This window comes from Lithobates pipiens, unplaced genomic scaffold, assembly GCF_037356315.1.
Source record: "Lithobates pipiens isolate NorthernLeopardFrog02 unplaced genomic scaffold, aLitPip1_a1.2 Scaffold_8, whole genome shotgun sequence".
NCBI lineage: Eukaryota > Metazoa > Chordata > Amphibia > Anura > Ranidae > Lithobates > Lithobates pipiens.
This window is the reverse complement of record NW_027507903.1, coordinates 623,267,854-623,280,085: the sequence shown is the minus strand read 5'-3', so window position 1 is coordinate 623,280,085 and position 12,232 is coordinate 623,267,854. Positions and strand designations below refer to the sequence as shown.

Sequence of the window (12,232 nt, the reverse complement as noted above, 5' to 3'; positions counted from 1 at the left end):
CTAGACTCCCAAAAAGTCCCCCACATGTGGTATCCCCGTACTCGGGAGAAGCAGCAGAATTTATTTTGGGGTGTAATTTGACTTATGCCCATAGCATGTGTGAGCAATATATCATTTAGTGACAACTTTGTGCAAAAAAAAAAAAAAAGGTTTGTAATATTCCCGCAACTTGTGGCAAAATATAAAATATTTCATGGACTCAACATGCCTCTCAGTAAATAGCTTGGGGTGTCTACTTTCCAAAATGGGGTCATTTGGGGGGGTTTTGTGCTATTTTGGCATTTTATGGCCTTTGAAACTGTGATAGGTAGTGAGGAGTGAAATCAAAAATTTGCACCCTTAGAAATCCTGAAGGCAGGGATTGGTTTTCGGGGTGCCGTACGCGGCTAGACTCCCAAAAAGTCCCACATATGTGGTATCCTCGTACTCAGGAGAAGCAGCAGAATATATTTTGTGGTGCAATTCCACATATAACTATAGCATGTGTGAGCAATATATCATTTAGTGACAACTTTTTGTAAACTTTTTTATTTTGTCATTATTCAATCACTTGGGACAAAAAAAAATAATATTCAATGGGCTCAACATGCCCCTCAGCAATTTCCTTAGGGTGTCTACTTTCCAAAATTGGTTCATTTGGGGGGGGGGTAGTACTGCCCTGCCATTTTAGCACCTCGAGAAATGAGATAGGCAGTCATAAATGAAAAGCTGTGTAAATTCCAGAAAATGTACTCTAGTTTGTAAACGCTATAACTTTTGCGCAAACCAATAAATATACACTTATTGACATTTTTTTTTTACTAAAGATATGTGGCTGAATACATTTTGGCCTAAATGTATGACTAAAATTTATTTTATTCGATTTTTCTTATAACAAAAAGTAGAAAATATCTTTTTTTTTCAAAATTTTCAGTCTTTTTCCTTTTATATCGTAAAAAATAAAAATCGCAGAGGCAATCAAATACCATCAAAAGAAAGCTCTATTTGTGGGAAGAAAAGGACACAAATTTCGTTTGGATACAACATTGCATGACCGCGCAATTACCAGTTAAAGCAGTGCAGTGCAAAATTGTAAAAAGACCCCTGGTCCTTAGGCTGACAATTGGTCCGGGGCTTAAGTGGTTAAGCAACAAGCATCACAGGCCACAATAGAAAGAAAGATATACAATCAGTATTATACTTAGATGAGAGGTGATGGTTTATGCCCCCCCCCCCCCTCACCCCTATTATGGGCTGGTTGTTTTGTTTTTGACAGGGTCCATGTACAATTTTTTACACCTTCAGTCATTTTCTTGACCAATAAAGATCTGCCATGACATCATAGTGATTGCAATAAGGTATCTGAGTTAGCCATTTACGTATTCATTCTGGGGTATGTCCCCAATGTTCAACTGAATCATAGAAGTTACTTGGATTAGTGCTAAAATGTCTTTAATATTAGAAAAACATTAGTCCAGTTGAATGTAATCAACTACATCTTTTTTATTTGTAAAATGTCTTTATATACACCTGAGACCTCTTTGAAAACTTTCTTTACACTTAGGTTGTTAATGTTAATTGGACAAATACAACAGAAGGAATAATAATAATAATCATTATTTAGAATTTGGAAGGAATAATTGTATTAATCCTTAAGGATTTACCTGTGTGTCTTTAACACTATAAAAGATGTGAACACCTGAAATACAGTGAATCAGCTCTACAGACTGAGCAATTCCTCCCATGCATTGTGATATTTTACACTGAGACAAAGAGATTATAATACTGTAAGTAGTTATGTTGGGTTGTGTCCAACATTATTGCAATGCTCTTTTTCTAACAATATAACAATGTTAAAAATAAACAATGATTTTCTTTTTTTTTCTGGAAAATTGAAATGTAGTTAAAACTTAAAAGATAATGCAATTAAGAATGTATGTAGCAAGACCTTGTAGCATAATAATCATTTTTTTTAATCCTTGTAGATCTGTTGATCAGTTTCCCCAATTGTCTTCTTTCATAAAGTTTGAAAGTTACTTTTTTTTCTTCCACAATCATAAAAAACAGTTGCTTGCTATGTGTTTTCTACCTAACAGTGTATGTTACAAGTGGTAGTTCCATATCATTGTTGTATATGAGCATTAGGCTGTAAGCTCTTCTGGGTCAGAAAATTATAAAAAATAATGTAAAATTCTCTATATTGGATTGCATTGGACTTCACAGGTATATAAATACTGGAGCTCACATTATTCCCTGCTGAGGAAAATTATTTGGTAGCATTCTTTTATCTTACTCTGGGTCAACTGTGAATTTAGGATTCTAACAATCAAAGTTTTTATTTTATTTATTTTTATCTTCTGATTGAACTCAATGGTCATGTGTCTTTTTTAACTTGACTAACCATATAACTCTGCAATTCAGATCATCCTTCCATCCTACTAAGGATATTTTCAAATAGCACCCCTCGCCTGTTGGAATGGTGGTATATCTATTTGGTCCTTGCCAGGTCATCCAAACGTACATCCCAAGTTTTTCAGCTGAATATTAAAAAAATGTATTCTTAAAATATGCATTAGTGTTAAGATTCAGTGAAAACAAGCACAAAAAAAAAACTTAAATGTGTTAGTTGAGCATAATAATCCATTTTTCTTTTTTTTTTTAATATTGTCTTTAGCTATGAGGTTCTCAGTAAGAGATGCGATTTAAAGGGGTTTGGGTATGCAGCAAGACCTCATAGCTCTAGATTTCTGTTGTCCAGTTCCTTCAAGTGTCTTCCAACAAAAGGTTTGAACATTCTATGTTTACTTGGTTTTCTCAAAAATCCAAAAACATGCTGGTTATGTGCTTTCTAAATAAATTACTGAGGTTATGTTGGAGGTGGTGATTCCATATCATTGTTGCACACTGTATGGACATTACTCTTCTGTGGCAGAAAAGGATGTAAATAATCTAAAATCCTCTGTACAGGTAGCCCCCGGGTTACAAACATGATAGGGTCTGTAAGTTTGTTCTTAAGTTGAAATTGTAAGTCGGAACAGGTAAATTTTTTAGGTGTAGCTCCAGCCAAAAGAATACTTTTGTAAGTGACAAAAGTTTATAAAGTTTAAAGTGAATAAAGTTTGTTTTGCTGTGTCCCTGTTCAGAAGATTTCACCTCACTTTATGTCCCAATGACAATTGGATTTTGAAAATGTTGGGTTGTTGTGGAAATAAGGATTGGTGATAAAGCTTCAGTGGAGACTCCTTTTTTCCATGATAACTCTTAGCCCTTGTACACACGGTCAGACATTCCGACAACCAAATCCGTCGGAGTAATTTCGACGGATTAATTCCGGAAGAGGTCCGGAAGTGATGTTGCATACACACGGTCAGACTAAGTTGTTGGAAAATCTGATTGTACATAACGTGATGACGTTATTTCGTTACGACGGGACTACGTTCAGGCTAGTAGCCAATAGCTTTGGTCTAGGAATTTGATCTGAGCATGCGTGGCACTTTATCCGTCGGAGTAGGCTACACATGATCGGAGTATGTCTGATCAGAGCATTTTGTCGAAAAATTTTACCGGCAAGTTGGAAAAGTTGATCCGTCGGAAATTCCAATGGAAACAGTCCGATGGAGACCACACACAGTCGGAATATCCGAAAAAACGCTCTGATAGGACACATTCCGTCGGAATCTCCGACCGTGTGTACAAGGGCTTACAGGAGTGAATTATCCTTCCTAGGGGTAGATTTCCTCTTATTTCCTGTTGTCTCACTTTTTGTAAGTAGTAGTCATTTGTAAGTTGGATGTTTGTAACCGGGGGACCGCCTTTATTGGATTTTGATTTGCAGCAAATACTGGAGTCCATGGTATTCCATACTAAAGGAAATATTTTACTTTATGAGTGTGTTTTTTCATTTATTTATTTTCATCTTCTGGTTGAACCCAATAGCCACGTGTCTTTTTTAACCCTACTAAATATATAACCCTGTCATTCAGATCATCATTCCATCCAGCTATGTATATGCTAAAATAGCATCTATCACTTGTTAGGGTGGTGGCAAGTCTTTTTGGTCCTTCCCAAGTGATCCAAACTTTCTAAACAAACATTCTTACTCAGTTTTTCAATGGATATATATATGTATGTATGTATGTATGTATGTATGTATGTATGTATGTATATATATATATATATATATATATATATATATATATATATATATATATACACAGTGGTGTGCAAGTGTTTACCCCCTTCCTCATTTCCTGTTCCTTTGCATGTTTGTCACACTTAAGTGTTTCGGAACATCAAACCAATTTAAACAATAGTCAAGGACAACACAAGCAAACACAAAATGCAATTTGTAAATGAAGGTGTTTATTATTAAAGGTGAAAAAAAATCCAAACCATCATGGCCCTGTGTGAAAAAGTGTTTGCCTCCCTTGTTAAAACATACTATAACTGTGGTTGTCCACACCTGAGTTCAATTTCTCTAGCCACACCCAGGCCTGATTATTGCCACACCTGTTCACAATCAAGGCATCACTTAAATAGGAGCTGCTTGACACAGTAAGGTCCACCAGAAGATCCTTAAAAGCTACACATCATGCCGAGACCCAAAGAAATTCAGGAACAATTGAGAAAGAAAGTAATTGAGATCTATCAGTCTGGAAAGGGTTATAAAGCCATTTCCAAAGCTTTGGGAATCCAGCGAACCACAGTGAGAGCCATTATCCACAAATGGCGAAGACATGGAACAGTGGTGAACCTTCCCAGGAGTGGCCGGCCGCCCAAAATTACCCCAAGAGCGCAGCGACGACTCATCCAAGAGGTCACAAAAGACCCCACAACAACGTCCAAGGAACTGCAGGCCTCACTTGCCTCAGTTAAGGTCAGCGTTCATGCCTCCACCATCAGGAAAAGACTGGGCAAAAATGGCCTGCATGGCAGAGTTCCAAGGAGAAAACCACTGCTGAGCAAAAAGAACATCAAAGCTCGTCTCAATTTCTCCACAACACATCTTGATGATCCCCAAGACTTTTGGGACAACATTCTGTGGACCGATGAGACAAAAGTGGAACTCTTTGGAAGGTGTGTGTCCAAGTATATCTGGCGTAGAAGGAACACTGCATTTCAGAAAAAGAACATTATACCAACAGTAAAATATGGTGGTGGTAGTGTGATGGTCTGGGGCTGTTTTGCTGCTTCAGGACCTGGAAGACTTGCCGTGATAAAAGGAACTATGAATTCTGCTGTCTACCAAGAGATCCTGAAGGAGAATGTCCGACCATCTGTTCATGTACTCAAGCTGAAACGAACTTGGGTTCTGCAGCAGGACAATGATCCTAAACACACCAGCAAGTCCACCACCGAATGGCTGAAGAAAAACAAAATGAAGACTTTGGAGTGGCCTAGCCAAAGTCCTGACCTGAATCCTATTGAGATGTTGTGGTATGACCTTAAAAAGTCCGTTCATGCTCAAAAACCCTCTAATGTAACTGAATTAGGACAATTCTGCAAAGATGAGTGGGCCAAAATTCCTCCAGGACGCTGTAAAAGCCTCATTGCACGTTATCGCAAACGCTTGGTTGCAGTTGTTGCTGCTAAGGGTGGCCCAACCAGTTATTAGGTTTAGGGGGCAATCACTTTTTCACACAGGGCCATGATGGTTTGGATTTTTTTCACCTTTAATAATAAACACCTTCATTTACAAATTGCATTTTGTGTTTACTTTTGTTGTCCTTGACTATTGTTTAAATTGGTTTGATGTTCCGAAACACTTAAGTGTGACAAACATGCAAAGGAACAGGAAATGAGGAAGGGGGCAAACACTTTTTCACACCACTGTATATATATATATATATATATATATATATATATATATATATATATATGTATGTATGTATGTATGTATGTGTGTGTGTGTATGTATGTGTGTATGTATATATATATATATATATATATATATATATATATATATATATATATATATATATTTTCTTACATACAGGCATGTCCCACTTTTAAGTACACAATGGGGTTTATTTACTAAAGCTGGAAATTGCAAAATCAGGCTCACTTCTGCATAGAAACCAATGAGCTTCTAACCCCAGCTTGTTCTATTAAGCTTTGGTAATAAAACCTGGAAGCTCATTGGTTTCTATGAAGAAGTGAGCCTGATTTTGCAATTTCCAGCTTTAGTAAATAAACCCCATTGTGTACTTAAAAGTGGGATATGCCTGTATATTCACATCTTTTTGATAGTTCCACAAAACTCTGATTGCTCACATCATCTGAGATTCTGGATGACATTTTCTACAGCAACAATGAACTATTTTTGGATAATAAAGTTAGTTGTAAAAATGTGTTACAGCCTTACAAATGATTTATGAATACATTATTTGTCATGTGTCTGTATGAAGAGGACAAGTGTGGCCTCTTGCACAATTCTCATGCAAGCACCCCTGAAAGGCGAGACAGGAAGGGTAATGGAAGGACATACGTGCCAGGGTGCAGGAACTGAAGAATGGAACTTGGCAGCACAGCTGTGATGCTCCACCTTCCCCCAGTCTGAGCTCTTCTATAAAGTGACTGCAAAAGACTGATGCTAAATCATATTCATACACAGTATATGAGAAAGGGGGAGCTTTACAAAAAAAGAGGAATTTGATGATGAATTATCAGTTCACTGATTTATTTTACTGCAATACTTTTTCACTGATCTGTTGATTTTGGTTAAATGTATTTGTGTTTCAAGAGACCTTTTCTAAACAGTTTGTGTAATTGCATTGATCTCTATTTTGATTATTAGGTAAGCTTCTTGGTATTTGATATGTGTGGACACAATGAGACAAAAGTTACAGAGATCCATCTTCTTGGATTCCAAAGTCTACAAAACTTCAAACCTCTACTCTTCTTTGCCCTCCTTTTTCTTTACATAGCAATAGCAGGTGGGAACCTTTCCATTGTCTTTTTGGTGTCAACCAGTGATAACCTTAAAACCCCAATGTACTTCTTTCTCAAAAATCTAGCCATTGCTGATGTTCTCCTAACCACGTCAGTCGTGCCAATGATGTTAGAGCTTGTACTAAAGCCAAAAGGAACCATATCTCTTGATGGCTGTATCACTCAGTTGTACTTTTATGGAATTTGCGGGTTTGTTCAGTGTTTCCTTCTGGCAGTCATGTCTTATGATCGATATGTAGCTCTTTCTAACCCCTTGAACTATGTTTTAATCATGAAGTCAAGCCTTTGCTTCCAGTTTGCTTTTGGTTCTTGGGCAATAACGTTCTGCCTTACAACAAGTGAAATTATTTTGATAGGTCAATTTGAATTCTGTGGAGGCAGTGGCCTTGACCAATTTTTCTGTGACTACAGCCCGTTAGTGGAACTATCTACTTCAGACACATCCGTTGTGTTGTGGATGGACTTTTCGTATGCACTATTTACATTATTGGTTCCTTTAACAATTATCCTTGTGTCTTACATCTATATTTTTATCACCATTTTGAAGATTAGGTCCTTCACTGGAAGGAAAAAAACCTTCTCAACATGCAGTTCCCACCTTACCACCGTTTGTGTATACTATGGGACTTTTATCGCTATCTACATAATTCCATCCAATGAAAGGGGGTCAGATCTAGACAAGTACAGGTCTTTGTTGTACACTGTGGTGACCCCATTGATGAATCCTATCATCTACAGCCTGAGGAATGCTGAGCTTAATCAAGCTCTTCAGAAAAAAGTTAAGAAACATTTGATTCTGAAATTATAATTAATAATCAAATCTCTTTTCAACACTCTTCTAATATCACTACTGATATTTTTCTTTTTTTCGTTGTTTTCTTGTTTATTTCTTTATTTTTTACATTTCTTCCTATCCCCACCCTCCAAAGCCTTCCAAGCCCGCTCATCTAATATCCAATTACTATTTTTTTTATTTTCTTAATATTTTTTTATCTCTCTCCTCACCCTCCAAAGCACACACATATAAAAAAAAAAAGATTAGAAGATGGCCTACCATAAAAGGCATGTTGTACATATAGAATTTTCCTTGGTACTCTCAATAAAGTAATACTTGATGTATATGGTTCACACTTTTTATGCAATCTGTTTTAACGATATGTTATGAATGCATTTTAAGGAAATACATATTTTAATCTCCATAACATCAGTGGGTGGTGTTCTGTAGAAGAGTAGTAGGGGAGAACTCAGGATTGGCTGACAACACTGCTCATAATTCCAATGCTGCCGAGGCAGAGAAGTTTTTTTGTTTTTGTTTTCGTATTAGCAGCTTTGGGGAAACAAAACAAGGTAAATGTATGGAAAGTTGTACTGATTTTTTTTCCTTTCTATTGTTTTTAAACTCCTCCAGTTCACAAAATGTCTTTATTTTATGTCTACCGTTACCCAATTACTTGTTAGAGGGTAGCTACGTTTATTGCCCACAGGACATGGTTCTAGTAATCCATGTCCATAGTCTGCTTGTCTTCATAAAACTGTTTGCAGGCTTTCTTGTGCATCATCTTTAGAAGAGGCTTCCTTCTGGGATGACAGTCATGCAGACCAATTTGATGCAGTGTGTGACGTATGGTCTGAGCACTAAAGCCCCATACACATTATCAGATTTTCTGCTGATTTTTTTCCTTCAGATTTACCAAAACCATATAATATGAGGTAAAACCTTAGGAGTTTAAATTTGTATGCAATCACAGGCCCTTGCACTATATGGTTTTGGTAAATCTGAAAACAAAAATCAGCAGAAAATCTGATCGTATGTATGGGGCTTAACAGGCTGAAACCCAACCCCTTCAGCCTCTGCAGCAATGCTGGCAGCACTCATACATATATTTCCCAAAAACAACCTCTGGATATGAAGCTGAGCACGTGCACTCAACTTCTTTGGTCGACCATGGCGAGGCCTGTTCTGAATGGAACCTGTCTTGGTAAACCACTATATGGCCACCATGCTGCAGCTCAGTTTCAGGGTCTTGGCAATATTCTTATAGTCTAGGCCAGTGATGGCGAACCTTGGCACCCCAGATGTTTTGGAACTACATTTCCCATGATGCTCATGCACTCTGCAGTGTAGTGGAGCATCATGGGAAATGTAGTTTCAAAACATCAGGAGTGCCAAGGTTCGCCATCACTGGTCTAGGCCATCTTTATGTAGAGTAACAATTGTTTTTTTCAGATCATCAGAGTTCTTTGCGTTGATGTCATGAGGTGCCATGTTGAACTTCCAATGACCAGTATAAGAGTGTGAGAGCGATAACACAAAATTTAACACACCTGCTCCCCATTCATACCTGAGACCTTGTAACACTAATGAGTCACATAACACCGGGGAGGGAAAATGGCTAATTGGGCCCAATTTCAACATTTTCACTTAGGGGTGTACTCACTTTGCCAGCGGTTCAGACATTAATGGCTGTGTGTTGATTTATTTTAAGGGGACAGCACATTTACACTGTTATACAAGCTGTACACTCACTACTTTACATTGTAGCAAAGTGTCATTTCTTCAGTGTCATTGTCACATAAAAAGATATAATAAAATATTTACAAAAAGTTGAGGGGTGTACACACTTTAGTGAGATACTGTAAATCTACTAGTACATCTAACATTACCCTCCACAATTCTGCTGGCCAATGGCGGCTCTGTTCAAGGGTGGCTCCATAGATGGTGGAGGGGTGAATGTAACCACCCTAAAGCCCCATACACACTATCAGATTTTCTGCTGATTTTTTCCTTCAGATTTACCAAAACCATATAATATGAGGTCAAACCTTATTGGTTTCAATTTGTATACAATCAGGCAGGCCCTTCTACTACATGGTTTTGGTAAATCTGAAGGATAAAATCAGCAGAAAATCTGATAGTGTGTATGGGGCTTAAAGCTTAGACTTAAGCCGCGTACACACGGGCGGACTGTCTGGCCTACTTAGTCCGCCGAAACACATTTCAGCGGACAGTCCACTCGTGTGTGGGCTTCAGCGGACTTTTTCAGCGTGCAGTCTGGCGGACTAAGTATTTCGGAATGTTCGAAATACTGTCCGCTGGACTCGCATTTCGGCGGACAATCCGCCCGTGTGTATGCCAGTCCGCCGTACTTTTGAAATGAGCAGACTTTTCCCGCCCGGAGAAAAGTCTGCTCATTTCGAGCGGGTCTCCAGGTAGGCGGGGCCCGCGAAGGAGACGTCGCTGGCCCCGCCGCCTGGTATGGACTTAAAGGGGAACCCCAACGCCGAAAAAAATCGGCGTGGGGGTCCCCCCCAAGTCCACAACAGACCCTTGTCCGAGCACGCTACCCGGCCGGCCAGGAAAGGGGGGCGAGTGAGCGCCCCCCCTCCTGAGCCGTACCAGGCCGCGTGCCCTCAACATGGGGGGGGTGCCTTGGGGAAGGGGGGGCCGCGCGGCCCCCCCACCCCAAAGCACCTTGTCCCCATGTTGATGAGGACAAGGGCCTCTTCCCGACAACCCTGGCCGTTGGTTGTCGGGGTCTGCGGGCAGGGGGCTTATCGGAATCCGGGAGCCCCCTTTAATAAGGGGGCCCCCGGATACCGGCCCCCCACCCTATGTGAATGAGTATGGGGTACAATGTACCCCTACCCATTCACCTGTAAAATAAAAGTACAAAAAAAAGCACAACACACGAAATAAAATACTTTATTGCACAGCTCCGGGGGTCTTCCGTCTTCGGGGGTCTTCTCGCCGGACTCCTCCGCTATCTTCTTATAGCTCTTTTGCTAGCGGAGGAGTCCGGCTTTCTTCCTCGCCGCCGGCCTCTTCTCCCGACTTCGGGGTCTTGTCCCCCTCTTCGGTTTTTCTGCCGGGCCACCGCACCTTCTTCTAGCTCTTTTACAGGCGGTGGCCTGGTCTTCTGTCGCCGCCGCCGCCGGGTAGCGTGCTCGGACAAGGGTCTGTTGTGGACTTTGGGGGGGCCCCCACGCCGATTTTTTTCGGCGTTGGGGTTCCCTTTTAAGTCCATACCAGGCGGCGGGGCCAGCGACGTCTCCCTCGCGGGCCCCGCCTACCTGGAGACGCGCTCGAAATGAGCGGACTTTCCTCCGCGTGTGTGGGCGAGTCCGTTCATTTCAAAAGTAGGGCGGATAGTACGGCGGACTTAGTACGCTGTATTAGTCCGCTCAAAAAGTGCCGTGTGTGGGCAAGTCCGTTCATTCGAAAGTATGACGGACTGTCCGTCGGATTGTCTGACGGACTAAGTTGGCCAGACAGTCCGACCGTGTGTACGCAGCTTTAGACGTTTATGGGGCTTAGATGGGAGGTGTGTTACTGGCTGGATTCAGGTAAAAATAAAAAAAAACTACAAGAAAAGGCAGCGAGCACATCTAGGAACTGGGAAGTAGCATCATATTAACCACTTAAGAACCAAGCCTCTTTTTGACACTTGTTTACAAGTTAAAATTAGTTTTTTTGCTAGAAAATTAATTAGAACCCCAAACATTAAATATATTGTTTTCAGACACCCTAGAGAAAAAACATGGTGATCATTGCAATACTTTTATTGGAAAAAAATACACTTTTTTGAGTTAAAAAATAAGACACTACTAAAGTTAGCCCAATTTTTTCCTATATTGTGAAGGATAATGTTATGCCGAGTAAATTTATACCCAACATGTCACACTTCAAAATTGCACCCGCTCGTGGAATGGAGACAAACTTTGGCACTTCAAAATCTCCATTGGCAAGGGTGTGTGTCCAAGCCACCAAGTCGCATGGCAGCCTGATCAGGAAGCTCCCCTGATCCACGGCCTCTCACAGCAACCCCAAGCGATGACATCCTCCCAGACACCCACCGCCATCTCGGGTAACCTAGAGGGGGATCCCTCAGAGGAAAAGCTTCCCTGTTAAGCTCCACTTGGACTTCTTCCCCAGAAAGAGCATGGAGGGAGTCCAAAATGGTGCTGACACACAAACAGCTCCAGTCCCAGCTGCACAGCTGCTCTCTCCCCCTGACACACCGGACAAAACAGACCAAACAGACCTCAAAGAGGATATTGCGGATCCACACTCTCCACAGAAGGATCCCTATAAATGTAAATATAAACATTATATATATTGTTTTCAGACACCCTAGAGAAAAACATGGCGATCATTGTAATACTTTTATTGGAAAAAATACACTTTTTTGAGTTAAAAAATTAGACAACAGTAAATGTAAACATCCCTTGTAATAGAAAAAAGCATGACAGGTCCTCTTAAATATGAGATCTGGGGTCTTTTTGACCCCAGATCTCATATTTA

The 12,232-nt window shown here is 40.1% G+C and overlaps 1 protein-coding gene across 1 annotated transcript; it reads left to right on the top strand.

Annotated features, from left to right (window-relative positions):
• The first annotated feature begins 1,699 nt into the window (after positions 1-1,699).
• Positions 1,700-8,049, top strand: LOC143963913 (olfactory receptor 10A7-like). The gene is made up of 2 exons (XM_077473649.1): positions 1,700-1,766; positions 6,776-8,049. Exon 2 carries the CDS (start codon positions 6,797-6,799, stop codon positions 7,736-7,738), a length of 942 nt encoding a protein of 313 aa, XP_077329775.1. The 5' UTR covers positions 1,700-1,766; positions 6,776-6,796; the 3' UTR covers positions 7,739-8,049.
• Positions 8,050-12,232: the final 4,183 nt, after the last annotated feature.

Excerpts from the sequence above, each read along its gene's own strand:
- LOC143963913 (XM_077473649.1), top strand. The coding sequence starts at position 6,797 with ATGTGTGGACACAATGAGACAAAAGTTACAGAGATCCATCTTCTTGGA.